The sequence below is a fragment of the Nipponia nippon genome, unplaced genomic scaffold (genome assembly GCF_047370975.1).
Source record: "Nipponia nippon isolate SJK-2023a ecotype South Korea unplaced genomic scaffold, ASM4737097v1 scaffold_5, whole genome shotgun sequence".
Classification (NCBI taxonomy): Eukaryota; Metazoa; Chordata; class Aves; order Pelecaniformes; family Threskiornithidae; genus Nipponia; species Nipponia nippon.
In genome coordinates, this window is record NW_028262369.1 from 78934029 (window position 1) to 78961074 (window position 27046).

The following is a 27046-nucleotide window of genomic DNA, read 5'->3' on the forward strand; positions in this document are numbered from 1 at the left end:
GATAAGGATGTAACCACATGCTTGTTACCTACAAATTAATATATATTGAGATCATAAAATCCATATTAAACAAAATCAACAGTTAAGACCATTTACAGAATGAGTGACATTCGTGAGGCACTACAGTCAGAAGAAATACACATACAACAAATGGTCGAAATTAAGGGATGTTGTTCCCATCAGCTTCAGCTGTAGAGTAAAAAAAAGGGAAGGAGTCTATCTATACCTGTCAGCTACACGCTATCAGAAATTTAATGGTAGATACACCAATAATCCTTTGCACAAGGTCACATAGATCGTTATGCCTCTGAACACACTGAGAATTGAATTAGCACTCAGTTCTCTGCCCTGTTTCCTACCTTGCTGCAGGGAGCCAGTAACCTAAAACCCTGTTGATGCTTTATTGGCATATGAGTAGTCCTCACTCCCCCTCAGTCGCCCCTTTTACTCAGTAGCCTAGCAGTAAGAACATCTGCCAGGCTTTGGAAAACCTAGGTTCAATTTTCTCCTCTGTCACATCTCTCACACACTTCTAAAGGGTTTCTTAGCCACAAAATTGTCATGTGTTGGACCATCTCTTCTTGTGAAGCTGTTTTATGTAGCAGAAAATGCTCCATGACTTGGGACGAAGCACAGGGAGGAAAGGGACAGGAACTAGGTTGAGCTTCACTCAAAATCATCCAGACAAGGCCAGAAGGTATGAGATAAATATGTTTCATGCAATGCAGATTTGTCCAGCAAGATTGCTCCAAAGATGAACTCTCAATTCAGTTCTTTTGCAACAAGTACTCTAATGAAATCCATCATTCACAATCTACAGTATCTAATTCCTTATCCCTCTATTTGGGTCTCACTGCAGCCCACTGATGAAGAGACGCAAGTGGAGGGAAACAGTTACGAGTAGGAATCACGTCCACTCACAGTATAGTCCAGTGTCCAAACCACCTTAGTATTTTGGGAACTTAGGCAAAATGTTCCTTCTCTCTGCACAGGACATCATAGAAGAGAAGGACATCTTTCTTAAAGTGTCAGGTTATCAAGTTTCATTCTCAACTGAATTCACAAAATTCCATCCATACAGTCTGGAAAACCCTTGAGACCCACCAACTTTGTCACAAATCAGTACCCTTTCTGATATCTTGCTCAAGGTCCTTCTTAAGCATCAGCAGTACACGCTGAATGTCCCCGGTTCACTGGGGACAGTTGTCATTGGGGTCACAGCTGGTTGTCTGCAAGAGGGAAAGTAACAAACTCTTCTAAAGCAGCAGCAGCAGAGCCCTAGGAAAAGCAAGGCAAGATCTGTACTAAGACATCTTTTGTTCCCCTTTCCTCCCAGCAATACTCACTGCCCTATTAAAGCAATACAATGGAGGCCACTAGGTGAAGCACCCCATTGTGGGTGACCTCCACAGCAGTTCACATTTAACTGAAGGATGACAACAGCTGAAGCTGCTCTGTTTTGTGAGAATTTGTTCTGGCCCTCAGACTTGAAACACTCTTCCAGTCAGTTGTATAGAGACACAAAATTTGAACGATCCACATACACACACAGTGTGCTGCTTCAAAGACTTTTTAGGTTAATTTTAATCCAGCAAACCCAGACGAAAGCACTCAAGGAACAAGTGTTCTGGAAGACTTGTTCTGTCTGCTCGCAAAAGGGTTTATGAGGTTCACTTTAGTCCTGCACTAACATGCCTACATGACTTCCAGATTGAACCAGGCTTGTGTCTGGTCTGCTGAAGCTCAGAATGAGGGAGATCTAAACCTCTTTACATATGGCCCTTCTGGCAAGTTCTTCAGGTTGTGCTGGTGCTTACCAGGCCAGTGTTTCAAATATGGATGTGACATACTGGAGCGAAGAGTCAAGCTAAAGTGACAAAAAAAGAAATTCTTTTCTAATGTAGTCTTAAAATGAATGCTCTAGAGCCCCTCAAGAGTGCAGCAACAGATCTGACTGCTCTTGTTCAACATGCGAGTGCATTGCTGATCCAGAGCACAGACAGTTTCTTAACCTCTCAACCCTTTTAACTTTGGGCTGCTAATGAAATTTTAAAGATGCTTCAGCATGGTACAGAACACTAAGAAGATGGAAAAGTTGGAGAGCCTCTCCCAATGAATCCAGTATATCCTGTCATGCTCAATTCAGCAAAAACCATTTAAGTGCACACTTGAGCAAGCACCTCACTGATTTCATGCATATGTCTAACCAGGTTCCCTTCATCACACTGATGAATTTTGTCCTTAAAATTTCCCTCCAAATTTCTGCTCTGAAATGTGAAATTAAACTTCAGCTAATAAAAACAAATTGTTCAAGCAATGTTCAAGCAAAGCACCCCACTACCGCATACACATGCACACATGTTTTGCAGAGCCCACCACATGGGGTTTGTGCTCTGTGTCAGAAAGACGACGTCCTCCCCAAGGACCAGCTGTCCAGCAGAGTGAGCTCAGCATGGCCACTCTCCCAGCAAAAGGGTCGCTTCTACCACAAATAAGGCTGAAGAGGCACAAGGCCTCTCTGCTCCTACAGTTTTCCCTTTCTTCCATTTCTTTTGCAGGAAGACTGGCTGGCCGGGCTGTGAACACAGGCACTCCCGCAGAGCCCCCCGCTTTGCAGCACGCTCCTGGCAGCGCACAGCCCTGTCTACAGTAAACACACTCCCCTTACGGCCCCGATGCCAAACCCCTGCCTGCTGCCCAGCAATGGTGTGCAAGGATCCAGAGCTATCCAACTGACTTCTGACAAGCAAATATGAAACATAATAAATGCACAATGTTAAAAACATAACAGCCGTTTTGTTTCCAGGACTGTTATTTACAGAGATCCTTTTGCCACTGATTTGCTACAGTCAGGGCCACAAACAGCAATGTAAGAGTGCCACACTTCAAAACAGTTAACATTAAAAACCCCCTCATATTTAGCAACTAGCCATGGGCTCACCACGTTGCCTGCAGTCAAAGAAACTCGCTTTCTGGCTCTGGAAATTATTTTCAGAGAAATTGCATACTCCTGAAGTGTTTCCCATGGAAATTCACTTCAGTAAAATTTCAGATTTGCTGTTCTCAGTCACCTGCTGCTCAACTCCTGGCAGCGGCTGACAGACCCCTGTGCTCAGGCTTTGGGCTGAAAGCCAAACTGAGCCGAATGCAAACTCCACAGGTACAGGGCCTTGGTTCTGGAGAAGATGAGGTTTGAACTGCCATCACGCAGCTTGTTCTCCATTTTAATCCCCACCGTCAGACTGAACTGGGCGAGCACGTAGCTGGGCTATTGCAATCGTTAGCTGAGACTGAAAACTATTTTTGCTGCAATGATTTCCTGTGGCTGGGAAGAGTATGTTCACTGAGAGACTGCTCAAAGGAGCATTTCTGAGGCTGAGTTTAAACAATATTGAATGTTCGCGTCTTTTAAACAGGAAGCATTGCCAAGTTCCCTACATGCCCACTGTGACTTAAAGCAGTCCCTGTTTTATCCTCACATTGCATTTTTCTGCTCCCCCAAACGCAGTACCAGAGCCTTCAACCTTCTGATTCACTCAAAGGGATTTAGTCCAATTAATGCTGCTCCTGACATAGCCAGAGGTATGCATTCCTTCTAGATGGTTATGTCTAAGCAGAGATATTTAGAGGATGACCCCAAAACCAATGGACTCTGAACGTTTGGATCAACTTTGTAATATTTGTGACATTGTCTACCAACCTATTATAGCTCCCATTTAGGTTAAAACAAACAAACAAACAAACAAACACCACCAGCAAACAAACAGCAACCTTCTCCCCTAAAACAACTAATAATCTTCACAAAGGTAATATTTTTTTAGGCAATAAGCCATGTAAAAATACAAGACAGAGCACAGAAAACTAATGCTTAATCCATCCAAAATCTAGGAGGACTACTTGCATCTCAAACATTTAATGGTCTCACAAATTCAAGCTTAAGACCTTTTGTATTGTATCACAAGTGTTGATCTTACAGTATTAAGACTTCAATCTTACAGTAGTTAAGTTGCACAGAACTGTGCTTTTATATCAGGCACATGACAATTCAGGTGTTACTGTGTTTCACTTTGAGCAATCTTTTTGGATGTTTTGCCTTCCCTGATGGAAGCCCTAATGCAGAGAAGCAGTGAGCAGAGCTATCCCACAGGATGGTTAGGAAATTGTGGTGGATGACTATTAATACTTCACAGCCAATGTCACTATCTAGTCACTAAAGCAACACATTGCCACCTTCTTTTGAGACATCAGCTTTTTAAGGAATTCAGAAAATCAGAGTTCCAACTCTTTTCTAGGCAGAACTCAAAATAAGACAGGGTGGAGGTAATTTGATAACCCAGGCGGCACACTCTCAGCATTCGGCCTGGTATGCATGGACCTATGTTTTCACTTGTAAATTTTCAGAGAGATCTCCTGAAGAATTTCTACTGTAAGTTCCAATCTCACAATCTCCTTCACCTAATAAAGGTCTTTTAAAATAAACTAAGGGCTTTATTAAATCCTACATCTATATGTGCTTAGATCATGCCAGACCTATACACTGAAAACCCAAAGATAGAGCAGATCAGAAACACAATTAGCGTGTAGGACTGCCCCATGGCATACCTTCGATTGGTTCAGAGACCAGATAGAAGTGCAACTCTGCTTCGAACAGTCTGTACCCTCCACTAAATCTTTACTTATCTTCATTCCTGATAACTAGTCTCATACAAAGCTGCAAATGTGACAATATGTTTGATGGCAGTAGCCCCACTGCTCCAATTTGCTGCCTCCCAAGATTTCTGTAATGATAATTCGCTGCATTTCTGCAAAGCCTGGCAGATGCAAGTGGATATAAAGAATGTTAATTTAAAAATCAATCAATCAATCAATCAATCTTGCCCTTTTTGGCATGGTACTGCTGTTGAGTTAGACTGGAGCAATCATGCAAACGGTAAATAGTTGCTGCACTATGGTTAAGCAAAAGTTATTTGAGGAAGGAGACAATTATGCACAGCTCACTCAGATGTGCAAAATAGCAGGTATGATAAATTGAGAAATCTTTATTGCTTTCCTCTTCAATTTTCTGGCTTAAGATTTGACTGTCATCTGATTTTCCTCTTGGCTGCAGATCGAAACAGTTATTTAATATTTAATGTTACAGTGCCACTTGAGACCAGTCCTGTCCTAAATCTGTATGCTCAAAATGCAGCTCTGAAAGTCTTAAGAGCAAAATTTAGTAGTGCATAAAAAAGAAAAGGAAACACAGTACTAAATTTTGAAGTGATGCAGTTTTATAAATAATAAAGCATGTTTATATAATTAGAGCAGAAAATATGCATAATACAATAAGTGTTTTGGTAATTCCTTCTAGGTTACATAGCTTCTGTTTAATGGTTATGCAACTGTTCTCTTCTGAGTGCTTCGAGGACTCTATGAAATAAAGCTCTGATAAGACCTCAGACATCTATTAGGATTGCCAAATCTTGCCCTACAAAGAGCTACTACTATCTGGAAAGCTCATGGAAAGGGCACACAGAAAAACCAGATGTCACTGCCACGCAGCCTCCCCTGTGGTCTGATCAACAGAACTGGTTTTGCATCAGTGATGTTCAATGCACAAAGCTGACAAGTCTTGGAGAGAAAAACAGACCCAAAGTCTTTCCAACCTGGACCTCTAGTCTCCATTCTTACTAGTGCTCTCACAAGCCACCTGTTTCCAAACACGGCCTTTCAGCTCCCCTGTGGATATCGCAACAGCCACTCACTGTCCTACTCTTTTCCAGTTCTAGAGGAGCAAAACCTTAACATCTTCCAGATTGCATTTGCTTTTCACCTAGTGATGTTGTCCTAGCCATAATGGCCAAGACATATGCATAAGGCAACTTTTGTGACAGGTAATTATCTTAGACCAACTTGTATTAGCTGTTTCCATTTTTTCCCATGCTGAATGTTACTTTCCTGTAGCATTAAGTGATCTGCCTCAGATGGGCTTTTAGCCTGCTAAAGCAGATGCTGGACCCTTACGGGGAGTGATCTTTCCAGAACAAGGCTAGGTGATAGGGTTGTTTCTCCATTTCCCTGAAGAAACCACCCAGCTGTGCAGCATACTTCAATCCGTGCAGCACACAACGAGTTTGTGCACAGCAACCACACACCTTTGGTATTACATAGTTATAGATCAGTCTTCTGGGGAGGGTTAGCTTTTTCTTCACATTCTGTACTTGCATTTCAGATGATAAACCTCACCATCTTCTACGCAGGAGTTGCAGTGCTGTCATAGTTGAGATAGGAGGATAAGCAAAGTTTGTAGCAGTACATTCAAACCCCGCCTTGTCCTTAATTTTGTTTTCCCTTTTGCATCCTGAAGAAGTACATTTATGTAGTCATTTATGTTCCTCCCCTTTCCCTACCTTGCAGTCATCATTTGTTTTATCACTGAAACTTTGGAAAAACCGCTACAATATGCTCATTACAATGAAGGTTGTTTTTTGGTGTGTTTTTAAAGATTAAATATATTATCCTTCAGTATTCCAAGCACACTACAAAGAAACAGGGACAGGAAATTTTTGTACTATTTTTCATGCAAAAGTGCTGTCATCAGAGCAGCAAGAATAAAATTAAAGAAGCCAGAACCCCAAATTCACCAAGAAGCACTTTATAACCAAACTATACTCATTGAAGTATTTAAATAATTAACCATAAGGGATAGCATTAAATACTTCAAAGCACAGTTTCTGCAGCACCTTGTACTGAATATTTCCTGTCTGATAGTCACAATTTCAGCCTGTTTCAGGGCCTGATCCTAGAAGATTTAACTTGTAAGTAACCGGGACTACATGAGCTGATGCATTACTTTACTCTTCTGGAGAAATCCATGACAAAATTTAAATCTCACATACTCATGTTTTTTTCACTTGCCAGTTTCTTGAACTGGGAAGTGAAAAACAAAGCATCCCTGAAATAGCAAATGCTGGTCACCAGTCAATACAGAAGGGCCCGTCACACTAATGGTATCAGTAAAACAGAATGAATGGAATTACATGGACGTATGTGAAGTGCAGAACTTGTAGCGTGCAGATGAAGTTACCAGAAAGGTCTCCATTGCAGCCTGGGCTCTGTGTTCTGTCACAGCAGGTCTGTGTATACCCACCCTAGTGAGACGGCGAAGCAGAGGACAGAGGCTATTTGGACATTAGGTTACCCTATGCCTATAGCTACACTAACAACTACCATAGCATCATCCCAAAAAGCATTAGTGGAACTAGCAAGTTTCTCACCTCCACCAGCGCTGCGTACATGTTCTTGCTGAGGCCACTGCCAACATCTATTCAGCCACAGGCCACCACTTGCCTCTTTTGAGTCTAACAATACTCCAGTGACGTCTACTTTGCTGTCCTGGACATACATATGATGTTATGCCCAAATATTACACAAACTTTTCTGCCAATCAAAAATTTGCTTCCATGTAGGTACAGGGCAAATCTTTCCACAAAAGCATTTTGATAGACAGCCATACAAATGCAGCATTAGGCAGGCATCATCTTGACCCAAGTTAGTTTATAGCTTTCAGCTCTCAGCAAAGAAAATGGAGGAGTAAAAAACCATGAGAACAGCATATGACAAGCTGTCACATTACCTTACAAAATATTTACATCTGAAGAAATTACTCAGTTCAGCTTTCTCTAAAGAGCTTGCAAGTACATTATTGGACAACTTACTAATGCAGAAAACAATGTAGTTAAATGCCTGTAAGGGAAAAATATTAAACAATGTGGAAGCTAATTCTCCTCTGTAACTCTGTGTCTCGGTGAACAGATGCACACAGTCCATGCATCTATAAAATGAAAGGTAATAAAATGTAACATAAAATTGTGTAACAACATAAGTATGAGGGAGAAGAGAGGATTAAAGACTTGAATGCCAATTCATTCATTGCCGTGTACAAAATAAAACCTTACTGCCACTACCCTTCAGTGAGTAAGATATTTTGGTATGGGTTGGTTGTGACTAGCAACCCGTAGAGAAGAAGTCACACTCAAGTTTCTTTCTTTTGCTAGAGACTGAAATAGGGAAAGACACCAAATAGTTTTGGACTACTGATTCTGTGTAGTTTGCAGCCTCCTGTGGAAGAGAACAACCTGCTACAAAATGCATCCCTGGGGAGCTCCCGTTGGACCAAATCTGTACGGATTCAGTGTGAATTTGACAAACACCATTTGCTAGTGCTACACATGCAGAACAGCTAACAACTCTGAAGACAGCAGAAATGGGAATAAGAAGGGTATCCTTCTAAATTAGCATTTTGTTCACGTTTGTCTTTCTTTTTTAAATGAAAATAAAAGTAGAACTTGGTGGATATCTGCATTTACTGAAGATCCAAAAATCTGCATCCACATAAGAATGAAGAAAAGAACAAGAGATATCAGTACCTGAAATCTACCACTTAGGAGAGATCAGTATCACAGGCAAACACACTAACTATTGGTGAAGATGAAGAAGCCCAAGGCTTCAAGTAGAACAAGAGAGAGAAACTGGGAGAAAACCCTGTGCTGAATTTACAGAAGATCCTCCCCAAACCATCAAGAGTCAGTTTTTAAGCCCTGTGCATCCCATCTACTAAGCATCAAAAGTAGTCTTGAGGTCTGTAGCATCCCAGACTGAGCCCTTGCTTTCTTGGCTGTACGTTGCCTCTGGCTCTTCTGAAAACCCCAGCTCTCTCTCCATGTTCCTTCCCTTTCAAGCCACTTGTCTGCAGTGTTTGGCAACTTCATTTAAAGCTGAGGCTGACTGAAGAAGCCAGCAGGTCTCTTCCATAATCAAGAGCTAGACAATTCAAGGTATATGGAACATAAAAAAAGCAGCAAATACTGCAGTCTTTGCCGTTTTCCTTTAGTTGCCTTTAATCATTATATTTTGACTGTAATTTTGAACTAGTGTTCACGTTAACTAGAACTTAAGGAAGAATTATTTAATTTCCATAACATAAAATAATGATGAGCACGCACAAACCGCAAGAGAACGGAAACCTAGTTAATTTATTATGATCTTGCTTAATGTGCAATGATAATGTTAAGTGATGGTGTCTTAGCAGGACCAGCATATGAGTTAATTTAAATTTATTAATTGTGTTAAAAACTGTGTCACAGAAGGCAGTAAGGGCAGGGAATTAAAAGTTTTAACTAATCAAATTCGAGGGAAGAGGGGAATTTCATAAGATGCAAAATGAAAAGTACTTATAGCACAGTCTAAAAATACAGTGAGCACAGTCTGAGGACACGTGTGCTCGTTTTGGCTGGCATAGAGTTCATTTTCTTCATAGTAGCTAGTATGGGGCTATGATTTGGATTTGTGCTGAAAATAGTGTTGATAACTCAGGGATGTTTCAGTTACTGCTGAGCAGTGCTTACACAGAGTCAAGGCCTTTTCTGCTTCTCACCCCACCCCACCAGTGAGCTGCCTGGGGGTGCATAAGAAGCTGGGAGGGGACACAGCCGGGACAGCTGACCCCAAGTGACCAAAGGGCTATCCCATACCATATGACGCCATGCTCAGCATAGAAAGCTGCAGGAAGAAGGAGGAAGGGGGGATGTTCGAAGCGATGGCGTTTGTCTTCCCAAGTAACCGTTACGCGTGATGGAGCCCTGCTTTCCTGGAGATGCCTGAACACCTGCCTGCCAATGGCAAGTAGAGAATTAATTCCTTGCTTTGCTTTGCTTGCGTGCATGGCTTTTGCTTTACCTATTAAACTGCCTTTATCTCAACCCACGAGTTTTCTCACTTTTACTCTTCTGATTCTTTCCCCCATCTGACCAGGGGGGAGCGAGCGAGCACCTATGTGGGGCTTAGTTGCCGGCTGGGGTTAAACTATGACAACATGGCGTAGACATCTTTGCCTGTCTGCTCCAGCAGAACAGCATGGGAAGAGGGCTGGCAATTCCTGACACATTTCCCCCAAGTCCCATGTTTGGGCACAGAGATGTCCTGAGGCCCAGCTTAAAAAGAGAAAACGGAGATCATAGACCAGATTCACACATGATCATGGCAAGTATGGTAGGAAAGTAATCACAAGGGAAGCTGCCAACCCTGCCCAATTCTGGGGTCTGTTTCATACCAGTCCCAAACTAACTGGAGCCTCTTAAGTAGCATACTATGGAGTTGGAAGAATTCTACTCCCACCTTCACCAGACTGTTGAACTTTCTAATGCAGTGGGATACGAGGGCAACAAGAGCAGAGCCAGACTCAGTATTTTACTATTCAAAATTGAGAAATAATGTTAGGAAGAGTTAGATAAAGGGTATGAACATAGCCATAGGAGCAGCTGTTCAGCAGAAAAGCATTCATTCTCTCAGCCAGTGTTGATCTAAACACTCGTATAGAGCTGGCAGCAGGAAGAGATGCACTTAGAGCACCGCATGGCACACCATGCCCTGCTCCACCACACCATGCCCTCCCACCCTGCCACGTCAGAAGGGGCCAGGTGGCCTAAGCAATTTCCCCCCGCCTTCTCCCCTCCACCACACCAAAACCTGAGCCTTCACATTGGACACAAGTACTGCCCATGCCTCCCCGGTTTCCCTTCTGCTACTTGCATGCATACATATTACCCACCACCACAAGCAACAGTACTCCAGCATGCTTATGTGACCACCTTGCAACCCACAACAGGAAAATTTGACTGCCAAGCACCCTATGTTTTTATGCAGGGTGACCTTTAACCCCAATAAGTATAGTGTGCTGTCCTACAAAACAGCTGTACAGCCAGTTGTCTGGCACAGGGCAGGGCAAATGGGACAGCAAGGACGCAGAAGCCAGGGTGGCGGCCTTTACTGCTTACTAGAGCTGCAACAGTAGCCTGTGCTGCTGAACTACAGCCTGAGCCAGCACGTGCAAGTACCCCACAGCACAAAAGCACATAATAAAATCATAAAAGGATGTATAATTAAGCTATTTATCCAGCCTGACCACCAAAGAAATGTGAATAGTCCAGAGCCTAATACAGATGCTCCGAGAAGCAAAGCTGGAGGCATAAACCCACAGCAAACCACACTGTAGCAGCTGGGCATCATTGCCCAGACCATGCACTTGGAAGTGCAAGTGCTGAGCAAGCTGTGCGTTGGAGAGCAGGTACGTGCAAGATGTTTAGTCCTGATTCATCAGAGAGCAAGTGTCAGGGAAGAATTAAAATTGCTGTCAGCGGCTGCACTGTGTTCTCACAACTTTAAACGAGGACAGCTTGCCAGCCATTAACTTACTCGTATGTTCAGGGACTCAGGCTACAAATTACTGCATTTTATGTAACTCAAGGCAACCAGTACTGTCTTACTCTCTCTCTCTTGGAGCAGTGTGGTGGGTTGACCCTGGCTGGACACCAGTGCCCACCAAAGCCGCTCTATCACTCCCCCTCCTCAGCTGGACAGGGGAGAGAAAATACAGTGGAAGGCTTGTGGGTCGAGATAAGGACAGGGAGAGATCATTCACCAGTTAACATCATGGGGACTTGACTTGGGGAAATTAGCTTAATATATTACCAATCCAATCAGAGTAGGGTAATGAGAAATAAAACCAAATCTTAAAACACCTTCCCCCTACCCCTCCCTTCTTCCTGGGCTCAAATTTACTCCCGATTTTCTCTACCTCCTCCCCTGCAGCGGTGCAGGGGGACAGGGAATGGGGGTTGTGGTCAGTTCATCACATGTTGTTTCTGCTGCTCCTTCCTCCACAGGGGGAGGACTCCTCACACTCTTCCCCTGCTCAAGCATGGGGTCCCTCCCACAGGAGACAGTTCTCCACGAACTTCTCCAACATCAGTCCTTCCCACGGGCTGCAGTTCTTTGGGAACAGACTGCTCCACTGTGGGTCCCCGGCAGGGTCACAAGTCCTGCCAGCAAACCTGCTCCAGCATGGGCTCCTCTCTCCACAGGGCCACAGGTCCTGCCAGGAGCCTGCTCCAGCACAGGCTTCCCACAGGGTCACAGCCTCCTTCGGATGCATCCACCTGCTCCAGCATGGGGCCCTCCATGGGCTGCAGGTGGATATCTGCTCCACTGTTACTCTCCATGGGCTGCAGGGGGACAGCCTGCCTCACCATGGTCTTCACCACGGGCTGCAGGGGAATCTCTGTTCCAGTGCCTGGAGCACCTCCTGCCGCTCCTTCTTCACTGACCTTGGTGTCTGCAGGGTTGTTTCTCTCACATATTCTCACTCCTCTCTCCGGCTGCAATTGCACAGGGTATTTCCCCCCCCCCCCCTTCTTAAATATGTTATCCCAGAGGTGCTACGACTATCGCTGATTGGCTCAGCCTTGGCCAGTGGCAGGTCCATCTTGGAGCCAGCTGGCATTGGCTCTATTGGACATAGGGAAAGCTTCTAGCAGCTTTCTCACAGAAGCCACCCCTATAGCCCCCCTGCTACCAAAACCTTGCCACGCAAACCCAATACAAGCAGGGAAGCCATCAGAGAACTAGCTTTGAACATCACATGAAAAAGCATACTTAAACTAAATAAAAAGCTTCATCAATACTCCTCTGCACTGACTTCACATGTGGCTTAGAGAGAAACGTAAATTCAACTCAGCCTACTGTGGTATCAGAGAAAAGAAGCAGTAATGTATGCAGCTGTTGAGTGCTACTCTCAAGGAGCAACATCTCACCCTGACGTAAAATGGAGCAGGATTTCTGTCTTAGTTTTATATACCCAAACATGACTCCAGGACTTCTTGCACAGCACTAGTTTCCCTGACATGAGTCTTAATATAAATGCCTCATTCTTTTACCTTCTATTGAGGCCTTGCATTCAAGCACATCTCTCTTCCTTTTCTGTGATGTTATTAGATATAATACTCTTAAGAGAATAATAGGTCCTCAAATGTATCAATCTCAGAGCCTAGATGTAACTCTTAAAGTACTGTGATAAAATCGCAGTACTTTACGTGCTTACTGTAGATAACGATTTCCAGACCGTCTTTGCTACTCTCCACACTTTAGTTGCCACTTGCTAGATTACTTCAATTAGAGTCTCCTTTTTGGCATCTGTGACTCGTCTTAACTTCCCTACTACCTGCAGCTATAATAAACTCTTCTTGCACTTAGCGAAGGTCACATCTTCCCTATTCTGGAACAATTTCGCAAACTCCAACTCCCTCCACATCTCATTCAAAACCTACATCGTCCCTTGCCAAGCTGCCTCACAAATCTGACTCTGCCAACACTTGAGCCCCTGCTCCCTGCTATGCCCTTCATGCCACAAATGCTGTTTGCTGACGTGGCTCTTCTCTACCTTACTTCTGTACTCCTGTTTCAGCATGCGTGACACTTTATAGTTGGAGACTTAAGATTAGTCTTCACAACAGTTTTCTAAGCAAGCTATGGATACAATCTATTTATCAGAACAATACCAAGAACTCTAGTTGCCCAAGTAAATAAAACAATCTCTTTAATTACAAATTACTGCTGAATTATTGCCTCAGGAGAGCAATGAATTCCATGAAAGAAACATGAAATCCTGTTTAATTACACAGAGTGTGAAAAACTGTTTTCACTATTCAATTTTGAATATGCTCCTTTTTCATTTAATACCTCCTGGTTCTTGCACAATGAGATAGGCAGTTGCTGTTCTCCATTTATTTTCTTTATACAAGTCATCATTTCCATATGCTTTTATCTTGTAGTAAGGCAACCCTCTCTCTTCTTCCACTGCCTCTCTGATCTCCTGCACAATCCTTGTAGCATCTACTGTCATTAGGCTGCTATTTGCATCTGCAAAGTACCATATTTTCATGTTACATGTAATGCAAATTTTAATTAAAAATGCCAATGGAACAGTTTGTTCTGCTCACACCAGTCTAGCAGCACAATGGGAAATAGTGACAGCAACCCAGCTCTATAGGTTTCACCAGTAACAGTTCTATTCCCTTCAAAGACAGCTGTCCCCGAGTAGTTTAAGAGCTAGCTTTTGTTGTTCCCCCTTGCCTTACACTAACACCATGATTAAATCTGTATCACCTGAAGTATCAATCCTTACACAGGCATTTCACAGAGTTCAAGGTTGCAAGAGACCAACTAGTTTGGATGGGCTCATATCCACAGTGCTCAGGGCTGGAACAGTGGATAGCACATTCCCAGGATCTACTTTACATTCATATGAAATATAGCTCTGAAACATCATGAGAATTTGTGGGTTTGTGGGGTTTTTTGTCACCCCTCCCTTTCTTTTCTCCCATCTCTGCAAGAAGGATCCACATTTCTGAAATACTAAGACTGATGTACTGCACCTTGCCAGGATGTTGTTTTTATAGCCTGACACCAAGCATGTGCTGCTTGCCCTATGGCACAATGTACAGGCACTAGTCCTGCTTGGGTAACAACACTATCCCAGCTGGAAGAGTCAGATTTGGCAAATTTTATATCCATATCATCTGTCTGGAGGAAACCTGGAATGAATTATCTTTGCAATGAATTATCCTTTCAATAGTGCCTGCATTCCCTTTTGGCAAGAGGTAGCAGCATCACCACAGAAGGGAGTTCAGTAGCAAATCAGTATTCATGAAGTGCAGCCCATGGGAGACGAGACCACCTGGGGCAAAATAGTGTGTGACAGTGAAGGTGCACCCTTATTTTCCACCTTTGGTTCCATTGTGGAGGCAAAGGTGACTTTTTTAGACGTTATTTTGTTTCAAGTAAATGAGAGTTGAGATATTCAAGCTGCTGTTTTTAGAGAGACACTTAACATAATGAAAATGATAATAGAACCTCACAAGTTTGATAACACCAAGAATCTGTTTACGTTATTAGTTGTTCCTTCTCTAGCATTTCTACCTTAGAAATCACACAGCAGTTTTACGATTCCCTTCTAGTGGTTAAAAACCAAACCAAACAAGAACACACTTCTTGCTTTACAAGCAATTTATAGCTATTTAAGAGCCACCAATTTACTTTCACCAGCAGTTTTATGACATACTGCTATCAGGATTCATTGACATGAAGCTCCCATATCTTTTAATGGAAAAATACACGTTAGTTACATGACATTCAGTAAAGGAAAAAAAAAAATTAAAAAAGTAATCAATAAAGACCTTCAGAAAACACCATTAAAGTGGTCTGATGAAGGCTGTCAGACTCAACCTTTACTGTTTTTTTTAAGTGCAACTACTACAAACCAATAAGGACTTCACATGGAAAAAAAAAAATCAAAACTGTGGATGGGGCTCTGTGTGTGTGTTATAATAAAAAATAGAAATAAAATTGTTGGTTCCAACAACAAAAAATCCTGCCAGCCATGAAGATCTATGCTAAGTGAGAGTAATTTCTCAGATAATTAACTTGAAAAGGACATATTGTTTTACAAAGACAGATCATGGAGCAGTTGTTCCTCTTTCCTTTTGATATAATAAGCTTGGCACAGCTGGAGCATACAGATAGCAGCAGCAAACAGTGACACTGGGAAACTTCTTCAAAGTAAAGTAGGATGCCTCCATGCTGAGTGGATTTAAAGAAAAATCCGTGTTCACACCATCTAGCCTCAACTTGATGTTCCCGTAGGCTAAAAGAAGTTAGCCTGAGCAACTTCTCAGCTTGACACTGGCACTGAGAGAAACTGGGTCATTCACAGCAGCTGACAGCTTCCCCGGCTTTCCCTTTACTAGTCTGTTTTAACACAGTGGTATTTTGAGATAGCAGCTTTGGGGAAACCACCTTGTTGCCTGACCTGAGCCAAAGCAGTCTCTTGGCTATAAACCCAGCTATTGTGCTTGAAGGAACACTCCTCCTCTTATTCTTCCTACCCAGCTCCCTTTGTTTTAAGGCCATAGCAGGGAGAAAGGAAAAAAACAAATATCAAAAATCTACATCCAGACACATAGAGGTGTACACAAATATACACTTCCTACTCCTCAATGATATTACACTATACTGTGCTCTTCAGACACCGCTAACAGAACTATGAAGTAGCTGTTTCAGTATCATAACAGTTCCTGTGAACCACTGATGAATATTCCATACAAGGTCACAGAAAGCTAACTGAAATACTGAAAAGAAGTAAAGAATCTAAGGATCAGCAAGAAAAATATGCAAATTACTCACTTTTTTCACCTGTATAAACATTTATCAGTCCTACAAACTGTTTCAGTACGAAGTGTTCCAGAAGAAAGGAATCATAGTAATTACTTAGAGGCTTCCAGTACTATGCCTCATTGAAGAGTTTGCTGCTATTTCACAGTGGCTTCCAGAAATTTTGGATTTTCCTTGATGCTTTCTCTTTCAGGCGAGACTGCTGTCCTATGATCATCTGCCAACAGAAGCACCTGTCCCAGGAGCAGCTGGATGCAGCACGCAGCCCACTGCGGGACATTACTAAGAGAAGGAGCAGCAGAACTAAGTATCTGCCCAGTTAAAAAAAAATAGTAATCCAGAATTATAATAGCAAGGAAAATCTCTAACTTTTTATGAGCATACTAGTTAGGTGTGCAGTTTCCCTTTCACCAAGCAGCTGATTGAGTTATCAGTGCTTTAGGTCTCCTGAACAGACCAGAGCAGCAGGGAGAGGTTATGCCTTGTACCTGTGAGAGAGTGAGGAGGAACAGCCATTACTGCCCCATGGAAAACAGCAGAGGAAAATGAGGGAGATTTAGTAATTCTATGGCCAACGAAGAGTAACTATCACATTTGCCCCAGCGCATGTAGCATGGCTTTACAGACCCATCCCCTTGTCTCTTTTCTGATTGTGAAACACTGGTTAGTCCTCCATTGCATGTAGCACTGAGGCAGCTGAAAACCTGCATTCACAAATCGGAATTAAACGGACCCATAATACTATTTACCACATATTTTTGCTTCTCAAAGATCATTGTATTCAGCAGTGTTTTAGAAGCTGACTTAAGAGGGCCTGAGGCTATTAAAAATTCAGAGCTAGAAGCTTTTTGATGCCTATTTATTTTCTACTGCTTTACTGCTACACACAAAGCACAGGCTGATGAATTCTTTTATGTGCTTTGTTAAGATTTGTATCAGCACAGTTCAGAATTTCAACAACCAAGCGGCTGTCTCAATTTCTTTCCCTTAAATAGTTATTTTTCCAGTACAATTTTGTAGAAGAGAATTACTCTGGTAGGCGAGATAAGTAATATGGCCAAGAAGCTGCAAACTGCCCGTAAAATTTTCACACCAATGTGCACGATAAGCAAAAAAAAACATGCTGCCGGAAAAAAGTCTCTATCTGTATGCATACATGTGCACACACATCTATATATACAGCTAAAGATAGACAAAATCTCCCCAAAAGCAACGTGCATAAACACATTTTCAATTCCTTAGGAAAAAGAACATGTTCTGGCTAGGAGATGAGACAGAGACTCTTCTCTCCCCCACATGAAAACTAAAAGACACCCCACTTACAGATACTTTAGTATCCAAGCTTTTTCTAGAGAAGAATGAGGAAAAAAAAACAATCTTTGGCTCTTCAGTCTGCACATTTCCATGTTTTCACATGCAGACTGTTGCATAAACTCAAAAAACTCTCTTGGCCATATGTTTCTGCCAGCCACTCTTTGGAAACCATGTAAATGTCTCTAATAAACAGCTTGCTTAAATGTACATAGCTGTAGGACAGACAAGTCATGAGCCTGATGACATTCTAAGGTCCCAGGCTAATAACTTAGGGCATCACAGGTTCCTTTCCTTTGCTCCGAACAAGGGAGGAAGACAGGATGCTTGCTCTTTCTATACTGTTTAGTCTTTGAGAAAAGCAGACATGCCTATGCACTGGTAGTGTGAGCGGCAGTGCAATACACTGAAACTGGGAAGAAACCGGAAGTGGTTTGGGAATCACTACTACCTTGGCTTTCTGACACGTCAGGCATTAACAAAGACATTCTTGGATCCTGTATTCTGTCCAGCAATCAGCAAAGTCACCATTCATGGTCTTCCAAGAGTTACATCCTCCCAGTCATCCCCAGCATACCTTGAAGCCCTTTCCCCACTAGCTTATTCCATGCCTGGAATTCCCCTGCCACCATATTCAGATGCAACATTTCTTCCTTAAGACATTTTTGGGAACTTATTTGTGTCCAGAGACCTTTTTTTTTAACTAAAAAAAACCCACCCAAACAACATTTCTGTGCTAGAACTATGCTCCAGCAGAGTCGTTAGAGCATTTGATCTCATTTATATCACCTGCCTATAAATAGATTGATAGTCCTCTGCAGAAACAACTTTTAGCCTTGCAAAGTATTGCAGATACTCTCCATGAAAAACACAGAAACCACATGAGCTTCAGAAAAGGTAATCCACTTTCTGGGTTCTCTTGTGCTGCATATGCAAAGTGCAGAGCTCAAGGTCCTTACCCTACTCTTGTTGAGGAGAAAGCTTGTCTTTCCTTGATGTTAGGCTGCACCATGGGGACAGAGAGAAAGGAATAAAAAACAACAGAAATGCATGGCAGTAGGGAAGTCCACTTTGCACGCTCAGTTCACCACTTTTTCTTCTGCTTTTTGCACCTTGGATCTTTAAAGCCGAGGAAAGGTGCAAAACTGCCTAAATTCCCACAAGAGAAAGAAAAACTATGGTCAGACTCTCCCCTGCAGCTAATATAGTAAGCTAAGTGCCTGAGCATTACAATCTGAGGTTATACTAGGTGGATGCCTTTCATAGTGACTACATACACTGCTGTTAACTCCAAGTTTCATGTCAGAATCACCAAATCCTTGAGAAACAACCCATTTACTTGCTAGTAAAATAATCCTCAGCACCCCATTTATTACTGTCTTTCTGACTAATACTGTATCATGAATCATCAGCTGGTGAAATGATCTATTTCATATTTCATATAGGTACTTATCACCATAACATCTGAAATCTTAAGCAGGTATGCGATGCCATTGAAGTCTCACCATTAGTGATCTCCACAGCTCCGACAATCAAATCGTGTCTTCTCTTTCAGACTGACACACAAAACTCTCTGGGGTGATTGCTGGTTAATGTCCCTGAAAAGTAATTTATTTTCACTACAGTGCTGTGGCACAAACAGTGCCTATAGACAAGAGATTTTATTACTACCTTTTTCTTCATATAACCACCATCTGCTAATGCCCAGGACATCTGATGAAGGCTGGCAGCAAAGGAATTATTCCGGGGGGGGAGGGGGAAGTAGGTTTTGAAGTTTCTCTGCACTCTGTTTAGGACCAGAACTGAAGTTGCTTAAAAAGAAAAAGAAGGGAAGGGGTAGAGACAGTGAGAAATCTGGGACAAGAAGAATCTCATGATTAAGTTACTGGTTTAGTCTGTTTGGGCCTGCATCTTGGATGTCATTCATCCCAGCCAAGCGTGTTTATCATTGAGATTCATTCTCAGCCTTTGTCCTATTGAAGCTCTTCTACCTTAGATAGTACCCACACTACTCATTTGGCAAGAAAGATAAGGCAGCCAGAAATGGCCTATGGCCCTCCTGGCACAGCTGCCTTCTCCTTTGCATCAATGGAAAAGCCACTCTGGGCACAAGAAACGCTTTTTCTAGCAGTAAATTGGATCGTCTCCATGCAAAAAGAGCTGGAGCTCTTATTAAGCAGCTCCACGTTTGCTGTGGGTTCTGTCACTTTTCTTCCCAAGTCACAGTCAATCAATGCAGTTGCCAGCAAAACTGAAGTCTTCTCTGGAAGGACAACAGCAGCTCAACAGTTGAAGGCGTAGGTGGGGATCACTGTCATTTTGCTTGCTCTGTGCCTGCTTATTACATAAGGGTACGTTTTATTCTCTCTCAGGGCTACAAAACTCTCCACTGGCGCCCGAGTTACTGAAGACTTGGAGTGCTCCCCTTCCCACGACTGTCATGGGAACACGTGCTTTACGCAGCCCGGAGCTCCGAAGCAGCTGCCACACATGGACTCCTCATCCAAAAAGCCACCCCATTAACTCAATAGCTGTGAAAAAGCTACAGACCTCACACAGTTTGCTCCAAACACACTGAAGTGAAGCACTACAATTAGAGCCCTGATTTAACTAGGCAACTGTTTTAACACCCATACTGAGGGGGAAAAAGGGTATCCCGGGCTTCCCAGTGCTATTCTGACTACCTGCCAACAACTCCATCCAGCATGTGTGACTAGATGGCTGGTGGCACACAATGCCCCGCTGGAAATGCTATCAGGGTAACGCACACACAGTCGGTTGGATAACACCACATTCTCACAGCAGCATGTACATATGGAGATGGAGAGGCAACTCCCACTGCACCTTCTGCAAACCACGAGCAGAGAGAACCTGAACTATCCACTTATTATTATTTACGCCACCTTGCTTCTTTTTGGACAAGTATTATCATTACTATTAAGTACACATATTGCAATAATGCCCAACGGCTCTCTCTAAATGAAGCTAGCACTTAATTCTGTCAGCATATGTTAATGACATTCATTACAGCTTGACCTTACCTTCCAGTTTGCATTCATAGTTCTCATCTGCATGCCTTTTCCATAACGTATGCCACAAAGGAGCAAGTTCAGCACCCATAACTTTCCCATCTGTGCCTGTGTTTCATGGTACATTTAAGTTTTTTCTACCTCTAAGTCAGCTCAGATGTGCTGGCACTAATGCAAGAGAGTGTAGTCTCTGACCTGAGTTACAGAAGCAGCCAAATATACTGCCCAAATATGCTAGCTCTAACAGTAATAGAGTTTTAATTTTTTTCCAAGATTCCACAGCCTTTCATACAAGTTAAGCAGACAAGTGTATACATTAACAGCTACAATCCTTGTAGAAAAAAGGTTGTTTTTCACTGATCTCAAAAACTAGTAACTCTAAGACCACCAGCTGCTGGCAACAGAATGACTAGGTTTATCCATAATCTCACCCTGCCTGGCTTTATTAAATATTAAGTAGGGTGGATTTTAGCTGTACCAAGGAAAGGACTTAAGCATTCTGGCAGTTAAGTTCCTCTGTTTATTAAAGGGCAATAATCTTTAGATAATTTATCTTTCTTCTTCTAAAATAAAAAAAAAGACTCATTCTCTGAGCTAGAGAGACAATATGCTTAACATAACTCTTCTAATTTCTTTCCTATTCAGTCCTTAGTTGAAAGTAACTATCAGTTACTACTCGAATAACGTTTCACCTATGGTTTGGCTTTAGAAAAAAATGCCTTAATACATTATTTATTCAGGAGCATATTATGAACCTTCCTGTATGTCTCCACAGGGAAATAAAGTTTAAAGAAAATACTTAGGAAACCTACAAAAGGAAAAAGTATGAAATATATTTAGGAACTCTGCATGAATGATACAACAGTATATTCCACAAGTTGTTTTTTTTATACACACACACACACCCCGGCTGGTCTGCAGTGTTTTTGTGATTTCTTTACATGCAATTTCTTAAATAAATCATCTAAGAATTGTTAGGAATAAAAAAAAAAAAACAAAATTTGGAAAACCAGATTAACGAAGATCTGCTTTCTAACTTAAATAGGCTTCCTCTATTTCTGCTGACATTTCTACCTAACACTTCTTTCCCAGCTAACAAAAAGTGTAACTTGAGTTTTAAGCCAGCAATAACACAACTACTTGACCAACTGGGTGTAAAAAAGCCAATACTTGTTTATGGCCTCAGCAGTAGTTGCCAAGTCTCTTGATTGTAAAAATTTGCATGTAAAATTCGCCTTAAATGCATGACCTTCCACATCAAAGCAAAAACATCCAGCAGTGCTAGAGGGCTGAGTCTTGGAATTAATGAGTCTTTCAAATAAACTGGTGTTGTTCTTTGTGTTCTGTTATTAATTCAATGTCTATCAGTCCTCCTTTAAGAAAAACATGTAAATATTTTAAGTAGATTTCATTTTCCATGCTCTTTCAATGCAGATTAAGTATTAATATGTTAAATCCATCTGGCATGGAAATGTAACTCAGATACTAAAAACAATGGAGTCTAATTAGAAAAACGACCTTTATGTAGATAACCAGTTTGAAGAGCAGCTGGGTGCTGGTAAAGATTCCTTAGAAGTAAACCCTGACAGGTGAAAAATAACTTCGTAAAGAAAGCATAGGAGCCTTAGCTTCTCAGAGTTCAGTGCACCCAAGGAAATGGGCTAGTAAAGCGGACAAGCCTGGGATGAGAAAAAACAAAGAAGGGGTTTAACAACCCAATTGGCTTTTATCTTTAGTCCTCCACCTCAGATCTCTGTCAGGTTGTATAGCTAAAGGTTGTGCCGTAAAGACAGCTCCTCAGCCTAACACCAGGTGATTTGTCTCAAAGGATCAAGCTGGCACCCTGACAGTATAGAATCACAACCACCTGATTTCTGAAAGCTTTTCACCATTGAAAGTACACAAAAAGTACAATCTAACTCCTTCAGGAGAAAGAAGATTGTTTTTCTCATTCAAGAAGTTATATTCTAACAATTTGTATCATTTTCTACCCATCCACAAAAATACCCATGAAGAACAAAGGGGAAAACTGATGAGGACACAGGCTCAACAAGACTCAAGAAGAGAATGCGCATCCTTACATGCTCTCACAGAACTTTGTAAGAGTGCTGGGCTTTTCCTGGTTGCGTCTTTGTCGAAACCAACGTTGAATGCTGCGTACATCCCAGTCCAGCTGCTTGGAGAGGCCCTCCAGCCTCTTCTCATCTGGATGCTACAGAACAGAGAAGGACAAAAATTATTTCTTTGCCCAACTGCAGTAACTCCACTTTAAATTTTGAACCACTGTAATCACCTCTCGATGTCTTAAGAGGCTGCCTGTCAGATACATGGATACATAGAAATAAAATTACTTTCACAGAAATCTCTGCTGGCAGATCCACATCAAAATATGTTTACAGTGACTATTATTAATCTAGGACATATGCTATAATATTGCATACAGGTTATTACTAATAAGAAACTTACAGGGCACAATGGGATAAAAACTTCCTTGAAACTTGGAAAGCGATCATAAGTAAGGATAAAATGCCACGCATTTCTCGAGCAGCAGGGCTTACAAACACCCCCCTGCCTGCCACACGCTATGCGTGTTCCATCTTCCTGCATCAGGATCTTTGTCCTATCAACTGTTGCAGTAGTGAAGATTGTTTGACTAACATGGAAAGAAGATATATCCCATGTTTGTGCATGTTAGTGTTCAAAAATAAGGTAATTAAACACAGGGACAACTTCAAAAGGAAAATCACCTTGACAGCAAGGAGAGAGAATTTTTTTCTGTAAAATTAGCTACACACAATTATTCTCCAAAGCAGCAAATGTGGAACTCTCATTCCATTAGAGCAGCTGCAAACCAGTGCAGAGGTAAGGCAAAAGAAAATGAGTCTGTCCTTAGTTTGACTACTATGCAGATAGAAGAGTGGTACAGGCCAGGTTACCAATCATGTAGCAATTCTACAGGCACAATACTGCATGAAGACTATTTATCTATTTCTCCCGATGACATTCTTTTTTACAGAAACAGAAAACGCTTTTGGACAACCTGTTTTCTGGAGCTTTAGCTTTATTTCTGCAAGCCAGTTACATACATTGAATGAGACACAAGAGCTGCCATGATAAAGACTTTTTTAAATGTTGCAAGAGGTAAAATAGCAAAGCTTTCATCAGGCTGAAGTTTCACCTGTCAGCCTCCAGGAAAAGACAGGAAGGAAAGGGAAGGGAAAAGATGAGACAAGAGAAGGGTGAAGTATTTGCCATCCGTCTCGGGGTGGAGGGCTGGGGGGATGGAAAGGGTTTTTTAGTCAACCAAAGTAGCCACTAGTTTTTCAATGGAAGGTTAAGAAAAGCCATTCTCTGTAACTTTAGAAAAATCAAATGACTGATGCAGCTCTTGGGAGTTTGACCAGAGAGAACTGCTGCACATGACTCAAAAAAGGTGGCTAGCTAAAGCGGACAGTTTCTTTGAGAGCAGCTACCAGACAGCCCTACCAAACTCTTGCAGGAAAGTAGATCCTTTCCTTTGGAGCTCTTCCCACTCATTGCTGTGCACTAGGTGCTGGGAGCCATGTGTGCCAGCTGCTGCCATGACTCACAGGCATTAATTAGATCACTTCACACACTCAGGCCCTGTGTCGGACTAGCAGATTCTGCAAGGAAAAATAAAAAAAAAATAAAAAAGAAAATCCCATTCTTCCTCCAGCTGAGTGTGGGTGAGAGCACATGTGCTGCAGCTTTTAGAAACAAGGTACATGCGATTCCCTCTCCGAAAACAGGACAAAAACCACACCAAGTACCATGGTGATCTCAGGATAGGGTAGGACACACAAGCAAGACAGATCCATGGCATATTTCACTGTCCCTGACACTGAACCCAGTTTTGCCCTCTATGACTGTAATACTTTCTGAAGTTTAGCCTGATGCCTTTGCTGTGGCATGCCCAGCTGCAGCCTGGAGCTGAGGTGGAACTGGGAAGTTCCTGCAGCACAGTGCCTTCATCCTTCAGGCCTCCACAGGCCCTTCTGCTACAAAGCAGCTGACCACTGAGGTCTTCAGGAGACACTAAAGGACACCTGCTCACTGCTCACTGCTATGGGAAAGCTCAGGATGCTTCAAAAGCATGGACAGGATGACATAGAGGTTTAGCTGAGGTATCATACAGTGAGAGCTGTAGAGACACAGACATAAGTGGTGAGAGAAAAACTTGCACTGTACAAAAAAAATCTGCAAGCTCTAAAACATTTGGTCAGTGTCCCCCACTTTTGTAGCTTCTTCCGTTCCCCCCAAATTTTAAAGGACATTCATCACAACATAAACAGCTGGAACACCAGCAAGCCACGAGCACCCTATGTTCAGGCAGTTCCCCTAGAAAGGAGTAGCTTTGAAGTTTCATGGAAAACACAGTAAGGCCAATCTTACTGGCTCACAATTTGCTCTTTTTTTTAAAAAAAAAAAAAAGATTTTGTGGAAATTTCTAAAAGATAAGAAGCAAAAAAAAAAAAGTAGGCAGCCATATGGCACCTACAAAGTGTTTCTGTAACAACTTTTTTTTTTTTTCATTAGAAGCTTACAGGAGATGTCAGGGATGCACAACTGCTCAAGCTGGCATGCCGATGACAACCTTGACATTTGCATGTTCTGATTTTAGCTGTAAAAATGCAGCATTGCATTTAGCAGTTAGCTTTGTTTTGTTCAGACATGGTTGACAGTGCCATATCCCACTTTATAAGGTAAATATTTTAGTTAATGTCATGGTTTAACCCAGCAGGCAGCTAAACACCACACAGCCATTCGCTCACTCCCCCCCAGTGGCATGGGGGAGAGAATTGGAAAAAAAGGTAAAACTTGTGGGTTGAGATAAAGACAATTTAATAGGACAGAAAAGGAAGGGAAAATAATAATAATGATAAAAGAATATACAAAACAACTCATGTGCAATGCAATTGCTCACCACCCGCTGACCGATGCCCAGCCAGTTCCCGAGCAGCGGCCGCATCCCTCCGGCCAACCCTCCCAGTTTTTTGTTCAGCATGATGTCATATGGTATGGAATAGCCCTTTGGCCAGTTTGGGTCAGCTGTCCTGGCTGTGTCCCCTCCCAGCTTCTTGTGCACCTCAAGTCTCCTCAGTGGCAGGGCAGTATGAGAAGCTGAAAAGTCCTTGAATTAGTGTAAGCACTGCTCAGCAACAACTACAACATCAGTGTGTTATCAACATTATTCTCATCCTAAATCCAAAACACAGCACTATAACAGCTACTAGGAAGAAAATTAACTCTATCCCAGCCAAAACTAGGACAGTTAAATACTCTACCTTTGTAATAGCTGTGAAAACTTTTTCCAGGATAGCATTAGGTTGAGCTTTCTGTGGTCCGTTGGCTTGGACTTTAAGGCCTAAGGCACATGGTTTAGCAATGAACCTGTGAGAAACAGAAGAGTGAAAGAAGAGAACAAGTTAAATCCTTCAGTTATTTACTTCATTACTGTTATCAGTCAATGACATGTGGTAAATGCACAAACATTATAACCCTGCCAACAAAAACAATACTTAGCCTTACAGCTCAAAAGCAAGTTGATACAGGAGATTACGTTGCAAAATAAGTAACATCACTTTGAAGGATAAAAGGAACTCCATGGAGCACATGAAACAGAGGATTTTCTTTCATGTTGGGGAAAAAAAAGGATAGAACAAAAGCATGAGAGGAATGCCTCCTAGAGAAGCACCAGCTTATGAAAAGAGCAGGGCAGTTTGCAGAGATGAGGAGCACATAATATTCTCCTCCAAACAGAGCCTTTTCCATAAATCAGTTTCCAGAGTAGCTATTGCCTCAGGACTCCTTTCACACAGTGGAAATTCAAACAAAGTCCTTAAAGGCAGCAAGCACTGAAGCTGCCCGGTCAATACAATTTTCTAAACCATAAAGTTTAAACGGTGTTGAGCCATGCCTCAAAGACTTTGCCCTTCCTCCAAACTCTTCTGCTAAAATACGAAGCTGTTACAGATCCAAACACCAATCCGTAAGTTCATCCAGTTTATAAACTGGGTGGCTCTGATGTATTTTAGAGATGAATTACGTAACTCACATTACGTACACTCAAGGAAGGCCATTCCACTCATTAAAAACTGAATTATTTGTAACTATGAGTCCAACTCTGGAATCCCCATGAAAGGTACAAAGTCTGTATAGGAATCACAATGGTATGAACTTCTGCCATCTTTGAACTATACAACTCTTGATTTCACTTAAAAGACTTCCATTTCTTAAGACTTCATTTGCCAGCAGGGACCAAAACACCACACTCAGTAAAAAGGAGTAGTTCCATGTTTATCCAGCTGAATGACCACAAGTTCTTAAGAATTATGGAATTCTTATCCACATGCAAGCCCCGTTTTAAGCAGTTTTGAGCTACAACTGCTGTTTCTGCTATGTTTAAGACAGCACAGCTGATTAAAGAGAATTAAGTCCTAAGCAATGCTACAGCGGTTACAGCAATAGCATTTGATAAAGAAAGACGGGTGATGCCAGACCACCTTCTTTTTCCAAGGAAAAATTCTTGACACATTGATACCATTCCCATATGAAAGCCAATCCTATAGCCTGAAATCATTCTGGTGACTATTTGTGAGGGGGGGTGGGAAGTCATATATCCAAAGACACATGCAGTGTAC

General features: G+C 42.1%; 1 protein-coding gene across 3 annotated transcripts in view; it reads right to left on the reverse strand.

The window, feature by feature from the left end:
• CERS6 (ceramide synthase 6) overlaps positions 1-27046 on the reverse strand; it is a 132344-nt gene that overhangs the window by 67122 nt on the left and 38176 nt on the right. For all 3 annotated transcript variants that reach the window (XM_087731288.1, XM_087731287.1, XM_087731286.1), the window contains exons 2-3: positions 25691-25796; positions 22466-22596 (exon numbers count right to left, since the gene is read on the reverse strand). In XM_087731288.1, the coding sequence (XP_087587414.1) occupies positions 22466-22596; positions 25691-25796 (237 nt within the window). The remainder of the gene's footprint in view (positions 1-22465; positions 22597-25690; positions 25797-27046) is intronic.